Raw genomic sequence first — 19,260 nt, 5'->3', positions numbered from 1 at the left:
ACAAGGCATCACCCTGGTAGATGTGCTGCCAGGGATTGAACTCAGGACCCCATGCTCAAGAATCCGATGCCCTATCAACTACGCCACCTCCCGGACCACAGATCTTTTTTATTTTTTAATTTTTTTCTCTTTTGTTACCCTTGCTGTTTATTGTCGTTATTATTATTGTTGTTACTGCTGTCATTGTTGTTGTATAGGACAGAGAGAAATGGAGAGAGGAGGGGAAGACAGAAAGGGGGAGAAAAAGATAGACATCGGGAGTCGGGTGGTAGCGCAGTGGGTTAAGTGCCCATGGCGCAAAGCACAAGGACTGGCGTAAGGATCCCAGTTTGAGCCCCCGGCTCCCCACCTGCTGGGGAGTCGCTTCACAGGCGGTGAAGCAGGTCTGCAGGTGTCTTTTTCTCCCCCTCTCTGTCTTCCCCTCCTCTCTCCATTTCTCTCTGGCCTATCCAACGATGATGACATCAATAATAATAATGACTACAACAATAAAACAACAAGGACAACAAAAAGGAATAAATAAATATTAAAAAGAATATATAGACAGCTGCAGACATGCTTCACTGCCTGTGAAGCAACCCCCCTGCAGGTGGGGAGCCAGGGGCTCGATCCGGGATCCTTGTGCTTCGCACTATGTGCGCTTAACCCGCTGCACCACCACCCGGCTCCCTAAATGATTGATCTTACAGGCAATTAAAGGGTGCCGGGAGATGGCCCACTTGGATCTGGGTTCAAACACCTGGCCACCATAATGGAGCACCTACAGGGGGAAGCTTCATGAGTGGTGAAGCAGTGCTACAATATCTTGCCTTTCTTTCCTTCTGTCTAAAAAAAAAAAAAGAAAAAAAAGTGGACTCTGGCAGGCATGAAATCCCAGCAAAAGCCCTGGTGGCAAACAAAATAAAATAAAAAACAAAACAGTTTAAATCTGTGTATCACTTTAAAAAAATCCTGCCATCAAAACCAGCAACCTAAGGTGGAAAGGCAAACTGCAAAAGGAAGGCATTATATGTGGAATCAGAAAGGGGGCTCTGTCAGAGAAGCCCCTATTTAATGCTACCAAACTAAAGCTGTCCTTTGCATTTGGCACCATGGCAGGTATTTCCTTATGAGGGAACCCAGTTCTCAAGTTTATGACTAAGATTTCTAGTGAATTCAGTGGTATTTCCTTTGCCAAGGTTACCCTGGGCTTCCTCTCACCAGTGTTGACCTGGCTATTTCCCCCCACCCCCGTGAACACCCAATCTGCTGGAAGCACAGACCGACACTGAGTCTGCAATGTGGCACCACTGCTGGGGTGGTGAGGTAACCACCTGGAGGAAGGTTGATTACCATGAGCCATGTCCACCATGTTACCTAAGGGCAACACTTGATTATGACTACAATACTTACGGCAGCTCCTGGCGATGTGCCTTCCCTGTGCACACTACTTTTGTAAAAAACTACCATCTGAAGACTTAGAGAATGTTTTACCCACCATTCTGCCATTTCACAGGACAATGATTATGATCAAAGACATTATTTCACAGTAGAAGCGCAGCACAATGCTCACGAAATTCAGTGGTTTTAGCATGTCCCCCACCAGCCTGGAGGAGCTGGCTAGAAGGACCATGGAATAGCCTTCTGAAGGCCCAGCTACAGCACCAGCTAGTTGGTATTACTTTCAGGATTGGGGCAAGGCTCTGCAGGAGGCTATTTATGCTCTACTTAGAGCACAGTAGAAGGTAATGGCTCCTTTCTTTCTTCCTTTCTTCCTTTCTTCCTTTCTTTCTTTCTTTCTTTCTTTCTTTCTTTCTTTCTTTCTTTCTTTCTTTCTTGCCTCCAGGGTTATCACTGGGGCTCGGTGCCTGCACTATGAATCCACTGCTCTTGTGGTCATTTTTTTTTTTTTTTTTTTGATAGGACAAAGAGAAATTGAGAGGGGAAGGGAAGACAGAGCAGGAGAGGGAAAGACAGACACCGGCAGACCTGACCTGCTTCACCTCTTGTGAAGCGACCCCCTTGCAGATGGGGAGCTGGGAGCTCCAACTGGGGTCCTTGTGTGGGTGATGTTTCCCAGTACTGAAGGGCCTGGGAATTGAGGGATGACAATGGGAGTGGTGCTGCTATTTCTCCTCGTGACCCCTAGTAAAATGTTTTCTTCCTCTCCACATAACTTTATGTCCTGCTGCTCTCAAGTTCTGAGTTTCAGATGAAGAATAGTTCTCTTAATAGACACAACACTGATTCCACTGAATTTAAAGTTAAAGAGCGTCACTTGGCCACTTTAAGCTCCTGCAATTAAGGGCAGCTGAAAACAGTAACAACTCAGACACAGCAGGGCTACTCTGTAGTGATCTTAGGAGTCTTAGGAGTGAAGGTCTGGGAAGTCGGGCGGTAGCACAGTGGGCTAAGCGCACATGACATGACGCAAAGCGAAAGGACCAGCATGAGGATCCTGGTTGAGCCCTGGCTCCCCACCTGCAGGGGAGTCGCTTCACAAATGGTGAAGCAGGTCTGCAAGTATCTATCTTTCCCTCCCCCTCTGTTTTCCCCTCCTCTCTCCATTTCTCTCTGTCCTATCCAACAACGATGACAACAATAATAACTACAATAATAAAACAACAAGGGCAACAAAAGGGAATAAATAAATATTAAAAAAAAAGAGTAAAGGTCTGGGTCATCCCACCAGATAAAGAACAATGTGAGCAACCAAGGTGCTAGGTGAAAGCAAAGGAAATGCAGGTCAGGTAGTGGAGGAAGGTATAATATGATTGTGACTCTGAATATTCTCTTCTAACTTTGCTACGACTGAGAGAATATATGTTATGTGTGCATGTATCTACAAATATATGAAGGTATAGGCTTTGGCTTTCTTTGCTCTTACTCCCTTGTCAAATAAGATAATTCATGGTATTGGAGTTGTAATTGTATATTATAGCATTGAGATGATGGAAATCAATAAAAAGAAGTATTATTCATGGAATCAAGGCCACAAGAAGCAAAGAGATTGGTGAATCTGGGTTCAGCATGGTAGCTTATGTGGAAATATGACTGTGTGGTGCTGGGACTCAAATCCAGGCAGTGAGCACAGCAGAGTGTGTGCCCTGCCCTGTGAACCCTCTCTCTGATCTCTGCAGACCCTAGTTAGTCCCATTAAGCTAATCCAGTGAGTATATGGTAGTATCCCATGATTTAATTTGCATTTCTCTCATGACTAATGATGATGGGCACCCTTGTCAGACCTAGATTTCCAGTGTGAACTGTCTGTTCAAATCATCTGTATATTAAAAAATGGGATTGTTTTTTAATTTTAAGAGTTCTTTATATATTTTGGATACCAGTCCTTTGTCAGATATTTGCAATTTTATCCCAGTGTGGCTTGTCTTCTTCAACAGTTTCCTAAGAAGAGTGAAAGAATTTCATTTTAATGAAGTACAACTTAGCAATATTTTCTTTTAAGAAGTACTCTTTTAGTAATTAGCTAAGAATTCTTTGTCTAATTTATGGTCACTAAGATTTTATGTACTTTTCCAAATTTTATGGTTTTAGGTTTTACAATTAGGTCTATGATTTGAGTAAAATTTTCTGTCTGGTGCAGCATTTACGAAAGTTTGCTGATTGTTCCAATGACATTTGTTGAAAAGACTATCTTTTCTCCACCAAACTGACTTCCTACCTTTGTCAAAAACAGTGGTGTATATAAGTACTTCTATTTCTGGATTCCCAGTTCTGTCGCACTGCTAATAAAAACCACAGTGCTTTCTTTATTGCAGCTAAGTCTTGATACCAATTGTAGTTTCAAAGATGGCTCAACTATGCTAGGTCCTCTGCATTTCTCTATGAATTTCAGACCCAGGTTGCCAATTTCAATCCCCCCCCCCCAAAAAAAAAAAAACAGTTTTAGCCTGGTAAAACTGTTGAATTTATGGAACAATTTAAAGGGAAGCAACATCTGAATCGCACTCCATAGTTTCCAGGTAACTGAGTGCTTAGCTGAGTACTTAAGCACTGGAAATCTCTGGGCTTCTTTCTAGTCTGCTTTTTCCTCTCCAACACTGTGTCATGTAAACCTTGGTAAAGCCTTGGTCTTCCTGGGCTCTGAGTCCCATCTCATCAACTCTGCCTATGCCTCCCCTCTCTGCACCGCAGCCTGGACACTATCTCAAAGCAGTGGGCTAGGCTGTCACAGGGCTCACCTCGTTCATTTTCCAGTTCTCGGTGTTCACTGTCCTTCACTGCTAGATGTTCAGTGTCTTCAAAACTGATCTTCCATATGTTTTGCCCCTTGTAAAAACTGTTTTAGGCAGGAAGGTAAATCCAATCCCTGTTATTCCATCTTGGTAAGAGGTGGAAATCTCAATTTTTAATTTTTAAATTCATATCTGTTCTCAAAGTTATAAAATTCAGGTCAAAACAGGACAAAAGCATCACTATTAATATATATATATATATATATATATATATATATATATATATATGTATATTTTGGCAGAACTTTGCTCAGGTGACATTTCATTGTGCCAGGTCACGTTTTTCCACTCAGATGTGTGTACACAGACACACACACACACCTATGATGTTCCTTCTCTGTTGCCATAGTACCTCCCATGTGGTGTCAGGGCTCAAACCCAGGTTCCACACATGGCAGTGAGGTGCCCTACCTGGTGAGCTGTCTCTTGCCTCTAATGTAATGTTTCACCACTGCTTATTTGCTCATTGACTCATTTCATTCCACAAATATTTACTGACTCCTGAAGAGTAAGCACTGTGCTGGTCCCTGAGTGCACACTGTTGAGGATCAAAGTCAGACATGTCCCTCACTCTCACAGAGCTCACAATCTAGTGGGACAGACAGACATGAAGCAAATAAATAAAACACAAATAAACATGTAATACTGCAACTACTATGAAGGAGAGGAGTAGGATATAAGGTAGTAGACTTATAGTTTTGGTTCCTAGTGCATCAATGCCCAGGCTGTGAATAATATGAAGGCTATTTTTATATGTTAGGCACAAATAAATTATATTATTGTACCAATAATGTATTGTACCAGGGGAAAGTACCCATTAAATAACTTTCAGTAGCTGTTGTATTTACCAGGTTAAGACAATTAAGCCAGGTGCATTAGAGTACACAAAAATTTATTATCCACAGAAAACCTTGGATCTAATTTGGCAAATTAAAACATAAAGAAATATATAATGCTGTATATCTATATCTTATGTGAATGTAAATGGAGACCTGGCACTTAAAAACCTTTGTTTTTCTCTGTTAAGAAGTAAGTTTGAGAGGGGGCGGTAGTGCAGTAGGTTAAGCACATGTGGCATGAAGCGCAAGGACCAGCACAAGGATCCAGGTTCGAGCCCCTGGCTCTCTACCTGCAAGGGGGTTGCTTCACTGGAGGTAGAGCAGGTCTGAAGGTGTCTATCTTTCTTTTCCCCTCTCTGTCTTCCCCTCCTTTCTAGATTTCTCTCTGTCCTATCCAACAACAACAACCACAATGATAACAATAACAACAACAACAAGGGCAACAAAGTGGGAAAAATGGCCTCTAGGAGCAGTGGATTCATAGTGCAGGCCCTGAGCCCCAGCAATAACCTGGAAGGAAGAGAAGAGAAGAGAAGAGAAGAGAAGAGAAGAGAAGAGAAGAGAAGAGAAGAGAAGAGAAGAGAAGAGAAGAGAAGAGAAATAACTTTGGGGGCCTGGGTGATGGTGCATTTGGTTGAGCATACATGTAATGCACAAGGACCAGGGTTCGAGCCCCCAGTCTCCACCTGCAGAGGGAAAGCTTCACAAGTGGTGAACAGCACTGCAGGAGTCTTTCTGTCTTTCTCCCTCTCTGTCTCTCCCTTCCCTCTCAATTAAATAAAGATAATAAAAATAATTTTAAGAAAGAAATGATTTTCATCAGTATAGTTAAAGAAGTTTGATGAACTCCTTTGAGGAAACATTATATTTGTTTTATTTCTGTATTTTTCTAAGTCTTACCTAGATATTGCAGCTTGGGAATTGTTTTCTCCATCGACAGTGAAAGGAGATGCTCCAGTTAGTAATTCATACATCAGAACACCAAGGCTCCACCAGTCAACTGCCTATAAAATAACAACTCCATTTTATAGCATGGATATATATTTTACTCAAAAGAAAAATGAACAAAATAAGTGATGTATTCTGAAAGCATTTAAACAAAAACATTTTGTGTATAGCTTTCTGAGGAAGTATTAAGTTATCATATGCATGAACGACATTCAGGGGACAAATACACAAATGTCCTCAGAAAAGAACTCCCACTCAGTATAGTTAGTCCAAGTACTAAAAATGACTAAATTATCTCCTGAACCAGTATGAGGTTACTTTAATTTTTTAAAAAAGTACTAATTACCATTTTATTTAAGTCCAGAAAAAATTGAAAATACTTCCAATTAAGAGTGATATTTTTCCTTTTTAAAATTTCGTTATTGGTGAATTAAAAAATACAGAAGGCTTCATGAATTTGCGTGTCACCCTTGTGCAGGGGCCACACTACTCTTCTCTGTATCGTTCCAATTTCAGTATATGTGCCGCCGAAGTGAGCACGTGATATTTTTCTTAACCACATAAATTAAATCAATTCATCTTTACAGAATCTTACATATATTTAATAACATTCCTAAGAAGCATGAAGAGGTTTAAAATGATATGAAATAAAATGTGATTTAAATCGAAAACCTATGTATGAATTCAATTACCTAAACTATAAACAAATTTTTATATATTAAAATTAGTTATTTGATAGTTCAACACAGGAGAATTTGAACATATAAGCTTCTACCAGTGAGATATTAACTAGACGCTAACACATCAACTATCTGCTTCCAAAATTTCGGACCTCAGGCTCCACAGAGATGATGCAAAACTTGTGAGTCTAGAGCTAGTTTAAAGAAAATATAACGGCTAGGCCATAGGTGGCATACCTGTTTAAGTGCACACATTGCAATGTGCAAAGACCTGAGTTCAAGCCCCTGGTCTCTGAACTGCAGGGGGAAAAGTGCACAAGTAGTGAAGCAGGGCTTCTGGCGTCTCTGTCTCTTTCCCTATATCTCCTCCTCTACTCTCAGTTTCTCTCTGTCACTATCCAATCATATAAATAAACAATATTTTTTAAAAAACAAAGAAAAGAAAATATGTAGGAACAGGTGTTCATGTATTCAGTTGAGTCACACATTACCATGCATGAGGACCCAAGTTCAAGCCCCAGGTCCCTACCTGAAGAGGGAAACTTCACAAGTAGTGAAACAGTGCTGCAGGGGTCTCTCTCTCTCTCTCTTCCTATCTCCCCATCCCCTCTCAATTTTTCTCTGTTCTGTCAAATAAAAAAAAAAAAAGGAAAAATGGCTGCAAGGAGAAGTGGATTTATTGCCCCAGTGATAACCCTGGTGGCAAAAAAAATTATATCTGTATCTTTATCTATGTCAGTGACATTGAACAGGATCATGCAGGAGAGGAAGAGAGTTTATTGAAAGAAAGCTCTCTACTGGTTGGATATGAAGAGAAGCATTTTGTATATACCACATCCTTTAATTAACTCAAAGACAAATTATTTATTCAATTAATGGAAAAGAATATTTATTAACGAGCTGCATTCTAGGCCTCAGGGATGTGGACATTCTAAAAGTAATGCAAGGCTTTCTTTTTATTTTATTTTATTTTATTTTATTTTACTTTATTTATAAAAAGGAAACACTGACAAAACCATAGGATAAGAGGGGTACAACTCCACACACAATTCTCACCACCAGAACTCCGTATCCCATCCCCTCCGTTGATAGCTTTCCTATTCTTTAACCCTCTGGGAGTATGGACCCAGGGTCATTGTGGGATGCAGAAGGTTGAAGGTCTGGCTTCTGTAACTGCTTCCCCTCTGAACATGGGTGTTGACAGGTCGATCCATACTCCCAGCCTGTCTCTCTCTTTCCCTAGTGGGGCGGGTTTCTAGGGAATCAGAGCTCCAGGACACATTGGTGGGGTTGTCTGTCCAGGGAAGTCTGGTTGGCATCATGCTAAATGCAAGGCTTTCTTAAGTGAAAATTGTTAGGTCTTAGAAGCTAATTTCCAAAGTTCAACAGTTAGAAATCCTTTACATTTCCCAGCAGTTCAAAGAAAACCACGAAGAAGATCAAATCAATAGTTCCTCAGTTTTACTGTCATATGAGTCCATGCTTAGAAATATGCTTTTAGATCTGAAATTGCACTATTAAATGGATACAGCTCTATAGTCAGATTCAGTGCTGCAAACCTGAAATTAACACCAAATAAATATGAAGGATGGACCTTTAAGTACATGACAGTCACTTGTAAGGAGACCAGAGATTCTCCATAGTTAGCTGTTCTCATAGTACATGGGGAGGGAGGAGCAAGGAAGATAGGGAACAAATAATAGTCGAATTTTTTATTTGGAGGAAGGTATCAACAAAGTAAAAAAGAGTGCTTAAAAATGAACCAATATGTATCCTTTAGGAAAAGACAAAAACGTGACTCAGATTTTACAGCTTGACAGAACAAAGTCTCTTCTACAGGTTTCATTCTGTACATATAAAGGAAAGTGAAGGAGAGGGGAAATGAGACTTTGAGAGGGCTTGGGGAAACAAACTCTGATTATTTTGAATACTAAATATTTTTCTCCAAGGGTTGCTACACTGGTTATCTATGTTGGAGAGATCTAATCAATCGAATCTTCAGTGTCTCTACAACGTTAAGGCACAGACTTATCTTCACCCTCCAAAACACCAGTTGTGATAATGTGTTCTGGAATATAAATTAAGCAGAGAAAAAAACATCAAAGATGACATTAGAAAGAGGCTGTGTCTGTGAGACGGTGTCTAAGTTATTAAATACTATTTTATTATATATTTCATAGAGTCATATAAAGACGTGTCAAAAACAGAACATACCTTGTCATGTCCTGAATCTCCCCCTCTGACAATATCTGGTGCCATATATTCAATAGTTCCACAAAAGGAATATGCTCTTTCAGCCTTAAACAATAAACAGAAAGGGATTTGATTTCAAGCTAGCACAAGTGACAAAAAAAGAAAGTCAGTACTACTTGTCAGTAATCGGGATACACTGTCGTAGAATCTCTTCAGAATATACCAATGCTACCTCTGCCAACCAGGACACTCTCTTCTGCACACTATGAGTCCTGGATCAGTATCCTGTCAGATTTTTCATGCATTTTTTCGTACCACCATCCATCCATTTATCCATCTAGTCATCCAGCCATCCTGCTTTCTCTTACAAAAATGCAGTAGTTCCATAAAGGTAACACAAACTGTCTAACAGTTCAATATGGATGATTTGATCTCCAGGCAAGATTGAGAAGTCTGAACAGGGAGAAGCGATCAAATGCTAGAATGGGGAGTAGGAAATCCAGAGATGAAAATGGATGAAAAAAAATGTCCTACCTTACTGAACTTTGTCTAGATTTGGCACTGCCAATGGTATGTTGTGAGCAAATCTGTCTAAGTAGAGATAGTTTTAAATACAGTTGTTACTCTTCTGTATAACTTTGAAAATCCAAAAGCCTAATTTAATATAGCAGTCAAGATTAATTTTAAGAATTTTTATAAATACTAATTGTGTTATATTTGTCTCAATGTAATAAAAAGAATATATATACAAATTGATATGCAGATTTAATTAATGGTAAGGAAAATAATTCTGATTTACTTTAAAATGTAGCATCATTAAGACTTCATGCATACATATTTTTACCACTCCCTGACCAACTTTTCATTCTTTTTGTTTTAAAGAGAGAAAGACAAAGAATACGACTTCACCAGCTTCATCCCTTGCTGCTATCCACGGTGCTCTCAGGAACAGGGACTCAAACCAAGACTTCACACTTGGTAAGGCGCATGCCCTGAGAGTAAACTCTCTCTCAGCCCAAACACTCCTCTCTAATCATATACATTCATGACTCTACTAGAAACTTAAAAATGGGTGAAATATATATATATATATATATGAGGGAATATGCAAAACACTCACTGCTCCTTCATCCAAGAGTTACACTATTTTTCTTTATCATCACTCTTGTGTGGTGCTGAAGACTGAACCTAGAGACTCGTGCTTGCAAGGTCAGTGCTCTACTGCTGAGCAACTTTCCTGGCACTATACCTAAAATTGGAGGGGAGGAAGGGATCAGGGGAAACCAGAGCATCGCTGAGTTTTAAATCAATTCAGGACCTCAAGCTTCAAGTTTCTTCTGTACTACTTCCTGGGTGACAATATGTGAAACTTTTAGTGGCGTGTTTGTGCCATTGAAATACTTTAAAGACTCATTTTAGGACCTGCCAATACCCACGTCCAGTGGAAAAGTAATTACAGAGCCAGAATTCCCACCTTCTGCATCCCCTTGCCCCCGCAAAATTTTGAGCCATACCCCGAGGGGAAATAATATTAGGGGAAGAGAACCAGGGGGCTCTGACCTTTAATTCCATCAAGACCCAGAGAGAGAAGAAGTAAAAACGAAGGACATTTGGAAGTAGAATAGATGAAAGTGTGACTTAGAAAGGAAGAGAAGGCAAGACATAGGAAAAAGTAGGCAAATACATAAATAAATAATTATAGAAATAATAGTCAACCCATATCCATGCCTTGGGAGAATGACTGCAGTTTCCAGTGGAGGGAATGGGGACAGAGCTCCAGTGGTAGGAACAGTGTGAAATTCTACTTGTTATCTCCTAATTTTGTAAATCAGTATTAAATCACTAATAAAAAACATGATCATATACCATTGATAAAGATTTCATAAAACTTATAGATAATACAAAATATGGAACTGTACCCCAATGATAACAATCCTTTAAACCAACAATTTCTCAATACAGTGACATTGAGAAATATATATATATATATATTTCTAGGGGAAACTCTCCAAAACAAACTTCATTCTTCCACCATGAAGGCTTCTAGAAAGAAATGACCACACAAGCTACCCAGGTTTGAGTTATAGGCACAGCAGTGAGAGAAACTTTGGCTGTGGTGTCTCTGACTCTGAAGCTCTCTACCTGCAAAAGCTGACCTGGAGTGGCAAAGCCCCAGAGGTATATATATATATATCACTAATTGGTGATATAAGACAAAGTATTTACTTTACTGGCTGAAGATTAAAACGAGCCCACAGAGACAATGAATTCAATAAAATTTTAACATTATATGGTAAGACAACCTAATTTAATCGATGTGCATATATAGGGGAAAATGTAGCAGGATACACTTATTTCTTTGTGTCACATATATTTAAAGATAACTGTCACCCCAAGAACCAAAAGAAGTAACTTAATTATGCTTAGGTCTGCAGAAAATGGTCTTTGTCAGTGGGCAGAACAATGATGCTGAGTAGCTACCATACTCATTTATCCAATGCCATTAGCTCCCTGCTTCATCTCTTTTGCAGAAAGGTTAACCGATATCTAACTATTAGAAAGATTAAAGTAAAATTGATTCCATACACATTTGTATTGAAAAATTAATAAATGATTTGATAACATTTTGTTAGTATTAATTTTAACACGTTTATACAGGGGAAAAATGTGCCCTGTCACATAGCAGCCCAACTTGGCAGTGCCAGCACTACTGGGAGCACTGGGGCAACGGGGGAAACCCTGGTGTCATAGTGTCTCTCCCTTCTCTCTCACTGTCCCTCTGAATGTAAAACTGGTATGGGAGTGGTGAAACTGTATGTACAGACCTCTGGCTCTGCAATAATAAATCAAAAAAGAGATGCTACAAAATTATTTTTAAGGAACCCAAACTTTCAAGGTTAATATATTAGCTATTATGCAAGAGCTTGTTTGGGATGTTCAACAAAAGTTACTATACAGGTGATCTATGAGAACAGATAAAATGTATTAAATAATAGAATTTTTTAACTTGATTGATCACATCTTAAAAAGGTATCTTTAAAACCTATTCTAAATGAAGTTTAGATATACTGAAAATCAATTCTGCAAACTGATTTGAGTAAGAAGATAGATAAATTCGAGTTCCGGTTTCTTAGGATCTTTATTTATTTAGAAAAGCAATCCTTTTCAGCAGACGTTAAGTTTTTACTCCCACTTATAGATGGCTCCATGTCACAAATAAACTTTATTTATTTTGTGGTGTCAGCAGAGTTACTGCCGTGGCTCAGTGCTTGGACCATAAGTACACCATTTCTGGTGGCCACTTTGCTTTTTTTTCTTTGACAGCACTGCTCTACCACTCGTGAAGCTCCTTACCCCCGCAAATGGGGACCAGGGGATTGGACCCAGGTTTCCATGCATGGTAATGTTTGTGCTCAGCTGGGTGCACCACTGCCCCACCTCACAGAAAAAAAAATTGCCTCGTGCCACAAAATTTTAAAAAAATGTAACTTTTATTTTTATTTGGTAGGACTGACAAAAACTGAGAGGAAAGGGAGACAGAACAGGAAAAGGAAACAGACATTGCAGCCCTGTTTCACCACTTGTGAAGCTTCCCCCTGAAGGTAGGGGCTTGAGCCTGGGTCCTTGTGCATAGTAGCATGTGTGCTTAGCCAGGTGCACCACCACCCAGCCCCCACAAATAAATTTTAAATCATTCTTCCCTACTTCTAAGTTGAGATAATAATTCCTCTTCTATGCTCCAATGAGAGTGTTATTCCCTCTAGGATTTAAGTCTCAATTTCCTTTTTCTATTTGTAAAATTGTCTCCAAATTTAGCTTTTGAATTTGTTTTGATCTGCTCAGGAAGATGCACGTCTATTTGAATATATACTGAATGCTCAGATCATCTACAGAGAATGTGAAGCTACACTCTTCAAACATCAAGTTTTATAAGCAGACGAACAAACAAATGGATCTTACCAAGAAGACAAACTAATGCAAAAGGATCTGGTAGGGCAGAATTCCAGGCCATAGTTTATGAACCAAAGGCTAGGATAACATAGTTAAATTCCATCCTGACCTTGGCCTATTATGTGTTAAAAATTCCTCTGTGGTGGTAATCTTCTCAAGGAGTAAGAATGTGTTTAAATTCGAAAAAGAGCAGAGGCCAGGGTGCACCCACCCAGACAGATGCCCCCTGGCAGATGAAGTACATTACTGTGCTTAAGTGATGAGCTAAGGAAACTCTACTCTACTTAGAGAAGGTAGGATAGCATTGGACTGGCTTCTTTCTGAGGGGGAGCCTAAGGAGAACTCTCCCCTATATTCTAATAAAGATTAGCTGAAATCATTCCTAGCTTTTATTTGCTTATGTTTTACCCAGACCTTATCCAACTCTAATAAGGTCTGGGTTAAATACAAAAGTACCAATGAAATGAAGATTTCCCTCATCTGTTTTGTTTGTTTGTCTGCATCTAATTTTCTTTACTTGAGATCATTTTTTATATTTATATGCCCTTTTTGTTGTTGCCCTTGTTTTTTAATTGTTGTTGTAGTTATTGTTGTTGGTTGTTGATGTCGTTGTTGTTAGATAGGCCACAGAGAAATGGGAGAGAGGAAGGGAAGACAGAGAGGGGGAGAGAAAGACAGACACCTGCAGACCTGCTGCACTGCCTGTGAAGCCACTGCCCTGCTGGTGGGGAGCCGGGGGCTCAAACCGGGATCATTATGCCGGTCCTTGCACTTCACACCACATGAGCTTAACCCGCTGTGCTACTTGACTCCCTACTTGAGATCATTTTTACCCTAAGCTAAGAGAACATACTTCTTTTTCATTTAATTTTGACAATTTTCCCCACAACAAATATCTAGAAATGTTTTATGTATTGCTCAATGCTCAGAACTGAGAGAAGAAAAAGCATGGACTCTCCAGGTGGCAACCACAAATCAAGTGCTGAGGGGCAGGCGGGGCAGGCGGGGAGGTGAGGGGTAGGCGGGGAGGGGGGAGCGGGCGGGGCAATCCTGCAGCTCAAGTCTCAGTAGCCACAGGTTTGGGCTCCAACTTTTGTGAGGACAAAAGAAGCCAGAATAAATTCAGATGATCTGAACTTGTAAGACTTGAAACCTGAAAGCTTGAGAAAGCAAATTCTAGAAAAATAAATTCACTCACGAGCACAGGCTTGTTTGTGTCCAGGCCAGAGTTTAAAGGACAAATATATACTCTTCATGTGGAACCAAATCCCTAGACTTGTGCCTATTGCAGATGTGGTGGCTGGGTTTATCTTCCCACTTAGTGAGAAAGGAAATCCAGTCCAATGTTGATACTGTATTCATACAAGTGATAAAACTAGAGAAATTCTCACAACTTTATTGGCTCAGAACTGACACAGATAAATGCCTGCAGCTCTGAAATGACCAAGTGAGATAGATTTTGTAGATGCAGCCGACAACATGGCTACTGGAACTATTAGACAAATCTATAAAAGATTAGTATTTTGTCAAAATAAGAAAAGACTTAAGGGAAAGTTCTGTTATCTCTAAAGCAACAATAGTCTACATCGGCATAGAAGAGATATAGAAAGGTGTGAGAAAGAATCGAATAGAACTATATGAATTTGTTTTTTAAAAAAGATTTACTTATTAACATGAGAGAGAAGCAGAACATCACTCTGGCATATGTGATGCTGGGGGTTGAACTCAGGACCTCATCTTGCTATGCTACCTCCTAGGCTATAGAACTATATAAATTGAAGAGAGAAAGTTAGTAATCTAAAAAATAGGTTTATGCAAATCATCCTGATTGTTTTGAAGAAATACCAAAAAAGCATTCCTGAAACAATATAATTTATATCAACATTATCTCAATTAAAAACATTTAAAAATTAAAATAAAACTACTCTGAATGTTGTAAAATAGCTAAGACCTGATCAGTGGCTACAAGAATGTTTTGCCTTATAGTAATTTGTTGAGTCATGCTTTATTTTCATGTTTTATTTCATGATAAAAAGATATTTTAAGAAAGCTATTCCTAAATATATCTATACTCAACTAAATTATGGCTGAATCTTCAGGGTAAAAGAAGGTAAAACTGAATTTACTGTTAATTGATCCTTGTGAAAAGGACATTTAAAGGATGCAGTTCAGAAACTGAACTCACAAGAAAAAAGATCTAAGAGATGGAGTAAGAAAGCAGGTATATATTTGAAAAAAAAAAACACCTAAATAGGTATTGAATATATACAAGAAAATAATAAGTATTAATTTATGGAAATATGTTATGAATAAAATAATATGTAATAATAATATGAGATGGGTAACAGAAGTAGAAGAATTCTAATGTTCTTGTAGCAGTCATGATAATCCCAGACACAACGATTAAGCTCAGTTAAGTCCATTAAAAATGTCAGGGTAATAACCTCTAAAAGAATAGAAATAAAACACATTTAATCAAGGGTAAACAAAATAAAGAAATCTTACTCATTTAAATAGGAGACTTTGGAAAAGAGGGGGGAGCAAAGAGAAGTAACGAGAAACATATAAATAAAAAGACATCAATAATCATAATAGATTTAACTCACCAGTTAAAAGATAGAAACTCTCTGGATCAAAATCCAGCTATATGTTATTTACAAAAGGCACACCTAAAACATAATGACAAAGAAATATTGAAAGAGGCTGAGAAAGATCAGAACTAACTAATAGAAAGCTGGAACATCTTTATTAATAGCAGAAAAAAAAGAAAAAGGACTTTGGAGCTGTATAGTGGACAACATCTGGTTGAATTACATGGTACAGTGGATAAGGACCTGGGTTCAAGCCCCTGGTCCTCACCTGTAGGGGAGAAGCTTCACAAGTGTTGAAGCAGGCCTGCATTGCCTCTCTCTCCCTCTATCTCTTCCTACCCCTTCAATTTCTCTCTTCTCTATACCAAATAAACATTTTAAAAAATAAAAAATAATTTTAAGGCAGGATTATTAAATCATCACATAATTAGAGAAGAGGCATTTTAACTGTGAGATAGAATGTTATTCCAGGCCTGAATCCCCTAAAAAAAATGACTATACAGAGTAATGAAGAGATCAAGAGAAAATGGGGGCCGGATGGTAGCACAGTGGGTTAAGCACACATGGTGCAAAGTACACTAACCCGTCTAAGGATCCTGGTTCTAGCCCCCCGCTCCCCACCTGCAAGGGGTTGCTTCACAAGTGGTGAAGCAGGTCTGCAGGTGTCTATCTTTCTCTCCTTCTCTCTGTCTTCCCCCCTTCTCTCGATTTCTCTCTGTCCTGTCCAACAACGACGATAGCAATAACAACAATAATAACGATAAACAACAAGGGCAACAAAAGGGAAAACATATCCTACAAGCCCCAGCGATAACCCTGGAGACTGCCCCCCCCCAAAAAAAGGGAAAAATTTATAACATTAGTGGATATTTTAATATATATATATATATATCTTATAACTGAGAGATCAAGCAGGAAAATAAATCATGAAGCTGAGGAAGATCTGAATGATAGTCATGAACATATTCAAAACATTATATCTCACAGAGAATACAGTCTTTTCAGTAATACATGGCACCTTTTCATAAACTAATCATACTACAAAGCAGATCTCAAGTACCTCAGAAATAAGATCATACGTGCTTTGCTCTCTGTTTCTCAGAAAGCAACAAATTAGAACTTTAATACATACTCACTGGTCTTGATTTTTAAACGTAGGTCTATTTGCATGAAATATAAATAAATCTTTAATCTAGTAGGATTAGTCTAAACTCAACAATACAGGTATGTATAAGATTTATACCTTTTCTATGCTTTCCTAAGAAAAGCATTAGAGAAAGGTATCCTCTAAAGCCTTACAAAATAAATAAATAAAATAAAAAATAAAGCCTTCATATAAAAATAGTCTTTCTATAAGAAAATTAAAAGACTAAGATTCTCATTCATGTATTTTAATTATACTTAAAAATCATCTAAATTCTGATAATACCTCTCACAAGTAGAAACTGATGACCTTTACATCCAAACATACTTTCATGAGTGTTCACTCATGTGTTCATATAATTCTATAAACTAGATATAAAAAAGATTATTTTACAGATGATGAAACTATGTTTCAGAGTGGATAAGTGGCTAAATAATGTCCTCAAAGAAATATCAAAGAGTGGAGAATTGGAAAAGATCCTCTAGTTTCAATATGTGTCTTTCTACTACCCTAAGAAGCATCATACATATTCAAAGAATTCATCAGCAAATGACATCTGAACTGAGTAAAGATTATCCTTTTTCTATTTTTGGAAGGGGAAGAGACACAATCTCATCATCCTTTTCCTTTCAGGTACAGTTACTATTGCCATAGAGGTAGTTACCTGCTACCAGTGTTGGGATAACATTTTTCCTCCAGTTTTATTTATCTATCTGAGGACCCCTGTCAATGACACACTAGAAAAAGTCAAAAACGTTCAGTGTTAAATGGTGAAAACACACAGCATACACATACCATACTTAGTATAAGAAAATTAACAGCACATAGAAATATCACTGAAACATCATTTATAAGTAGGTAAGACAGGATGCTTTTTAAAAGGGCCTTAAGGTCTTCAAGTGTTAGAGTAATACTTATAGCAGGTTATCTGACTCACAGTAATGACTCAACAAATGTTCACTTAAATGTACTGTCATAAAATCCAGTGAAAGACACATACAAGCCTACAAATATTTAAAAGTGCCTTCTTTTTAGTCACAGAATCTAAGGGACTTATCAAATTTTGTGGCTAAGAAGCAAACTGATAGCAAAGTTCATAAAGTTTTCGTTAATATATAAAAGATAATGCTTCTAAAATCACTTTTTGTCTTGTGTCCTACCCAGATTAGCAAAATACAATCTATAAATAACTGCATGAACAGGCTCATGAGAACAAAGTATTTGTTAAGTACAAATATATTACTAAGTATCACTAGATTACTAAGGTATAGAGCAATATCCAGTACATGGCAGGCACTACTGTCAAATTATTAAATTAATGACTATGTACATTATTTCAAGAGCAGAGCCTCTGAGATAATATATGGTAAGTTTCTGGAAATTTAACAGAAATACAGTTCTCAGGCCAAGTGAGGACAGAATTTATAAAACATGAAACTGCAATATCCAGAGAGAGAAGATCTGGGTGGGAAAGATAAGTTTAGTCTGAGGAACACTGAGGATTGCTGTCATGTGGAGATACACTGCATGTATGTTTGGACCCAGAGGCCAGAAGAAAGGTCAGGACTGGTCACAGGCATTTGTTCATCACCAGCATAGAGAAGTTACAGCCTAGAAAGAGCAAAGTACTTGAGACAGAATAACTGGATAGAAGAGGAAGGGCCTCCAAGAGTGAGAGAGAAAGAAAGGAAACCAGGGGAGTCTGTTGTCACAGAAGCCAATGAGAGAGGCGATTTCTAGTTTAAGATGAGGACTACAAAGTGTCGGAAGAGAGATCTGAGTCACCTTAGAAACAAAGGTGTTTAATCTTTTGTTCCACTGGGAGAGGTGTAAACCCAAGTAGAACAGAGGAAGGAGTGATGAGTAAGTGAAGAGTGTGTATATAACCAGTGACAGAGGACAACAGGAGAGTCATGAAAAGGGACTATGGATCTGAGGCTTTATTTTGCCTATTTGTTCTAAGTTCATTTCCCACGTCTACACTCGACCGGACCTGCCAATATACGCGGAGATCTTCGCCCACCCTGTCCAACGCTTGACGTCTCGTCACCCAATCTGGTCCCCTACGCCTACGCTGAACTTCTCTGTTCCAGACTCTTGGAAACAGAGCTGGCAGCCAGCTGAGGTCAAGAATGAACACCTCATCGCAGACCCCTGCAAGCGTCAACCCGGCTTTGACCTGGCACGTTATGATCGGGCCCTCCTCAATGGGTATCGAACAGGCCATGGCCGGTGCGCCGCTATGTTCCATCGCTGGGGAGCCAGAGACGACCCGAACTGCCCCTGCGGCTCCAGACAGACTATGACCCACATAGTCAACGACTGCCACCTCTCCAGATTCAAAGGAGGTCTCGAAACTTGACATCAGGCTCAACCTGACGCTGTTGACTGGCTACGGAAGAAGGGCAAACGCTAGAAGAAGAACCTATTTGTTTATTAGTCCTTCCTTTTTTCTTCCTCTCCTCCTTCCCTTCATTTCTAAAACCTTGAGAGAGAAGAGAAAGAAGACTAGGTATGACTAAGTGATGACAGAAAGGGCCCAAGAGGAAGAGGGTTGAAAGACTAGAGATGGAGAGGAAGCACATTCCGAGGAAGAAGACATTTTAATAAAAGTGACTTGGAGTGGCACATGAAACTAGAACGGCATGCTGGCTTATCAAAAAAGATGTTTGATGTAAAGTT

At 38.9% G+C, this 19,260-nt stretch overlaps 2 protein-coding genes and 1 non-coding gene across 7 annotated transcripts in view; all 3 read right to left on the bottom strand.

The window, feature by feature from the left end:
- The window catches only part of CCDC88C (coiled-coil domain containing 88C), a 494,884-nt gene that overhangs the window by 127,212 nt on the left and 348,412 nt on the right, over positions 1-19,260 (bottom strand). The window lies entirely within an intron of this gene.
- Positions 1-19,260, bottom strand: part of RPS6KA5 (ribosomal protein S6 kinase A5) — a 145,565-nt gene that overhangs the window by 28,555 nt on the left and 97,750 nt on the right. For 4 of the 5 annotated variants that reach the window (XM_060181197.1, XM_007526833.3, XM_060181196.1 and 1 more), the window contains 2 exons: positions 8,914-8,997; positions 5,972-6,075 (listed from right to left, as the gene is read on the bottom strand). In XM_060181197.1, the coding sequence (XP_060037180.1) occupies positions 5,972-6,075; positions 8,914-8,997 (188 nt within the window). Of the gene's footprint in view, positions 1-5,971; positions 6,076-8,913; positions 8,998-15,449; positions 15,533-19,260 lie in introns of those variants that run through there. The other variant, XM_060181198.1, reaches the window with a different exon arrangement.
- On the bottom strand, positions 6,453-6,559 carry LOC132535475 (U6 spliceosomal RNA). The gene has a single exon (XR_009547278.1). It is a non-coding gene; the product is annotated as a U6 spliceosomal RNA (small nuclear RNA).

This window comes from Erinaceus europaeus, chromosome 22 (genome assembly GCF_950295315.1).
Source record: "Erinaceus europaeus chromosome 22, mEriEur2.1, whole genome shotgun sequence".
Taxonomy (NCBI): Eukaryota; Metazoa; Chordata; class Mammalia; order Eulipotyphla; family Erinaceidae; genus Erinaceus; species Erinaceus europaeus.
The sequence above is the reverse complement of the archived record's forward strand: the minus strand, read 5'-3'. Positions and strand labels throughout refer to the sequence as shown.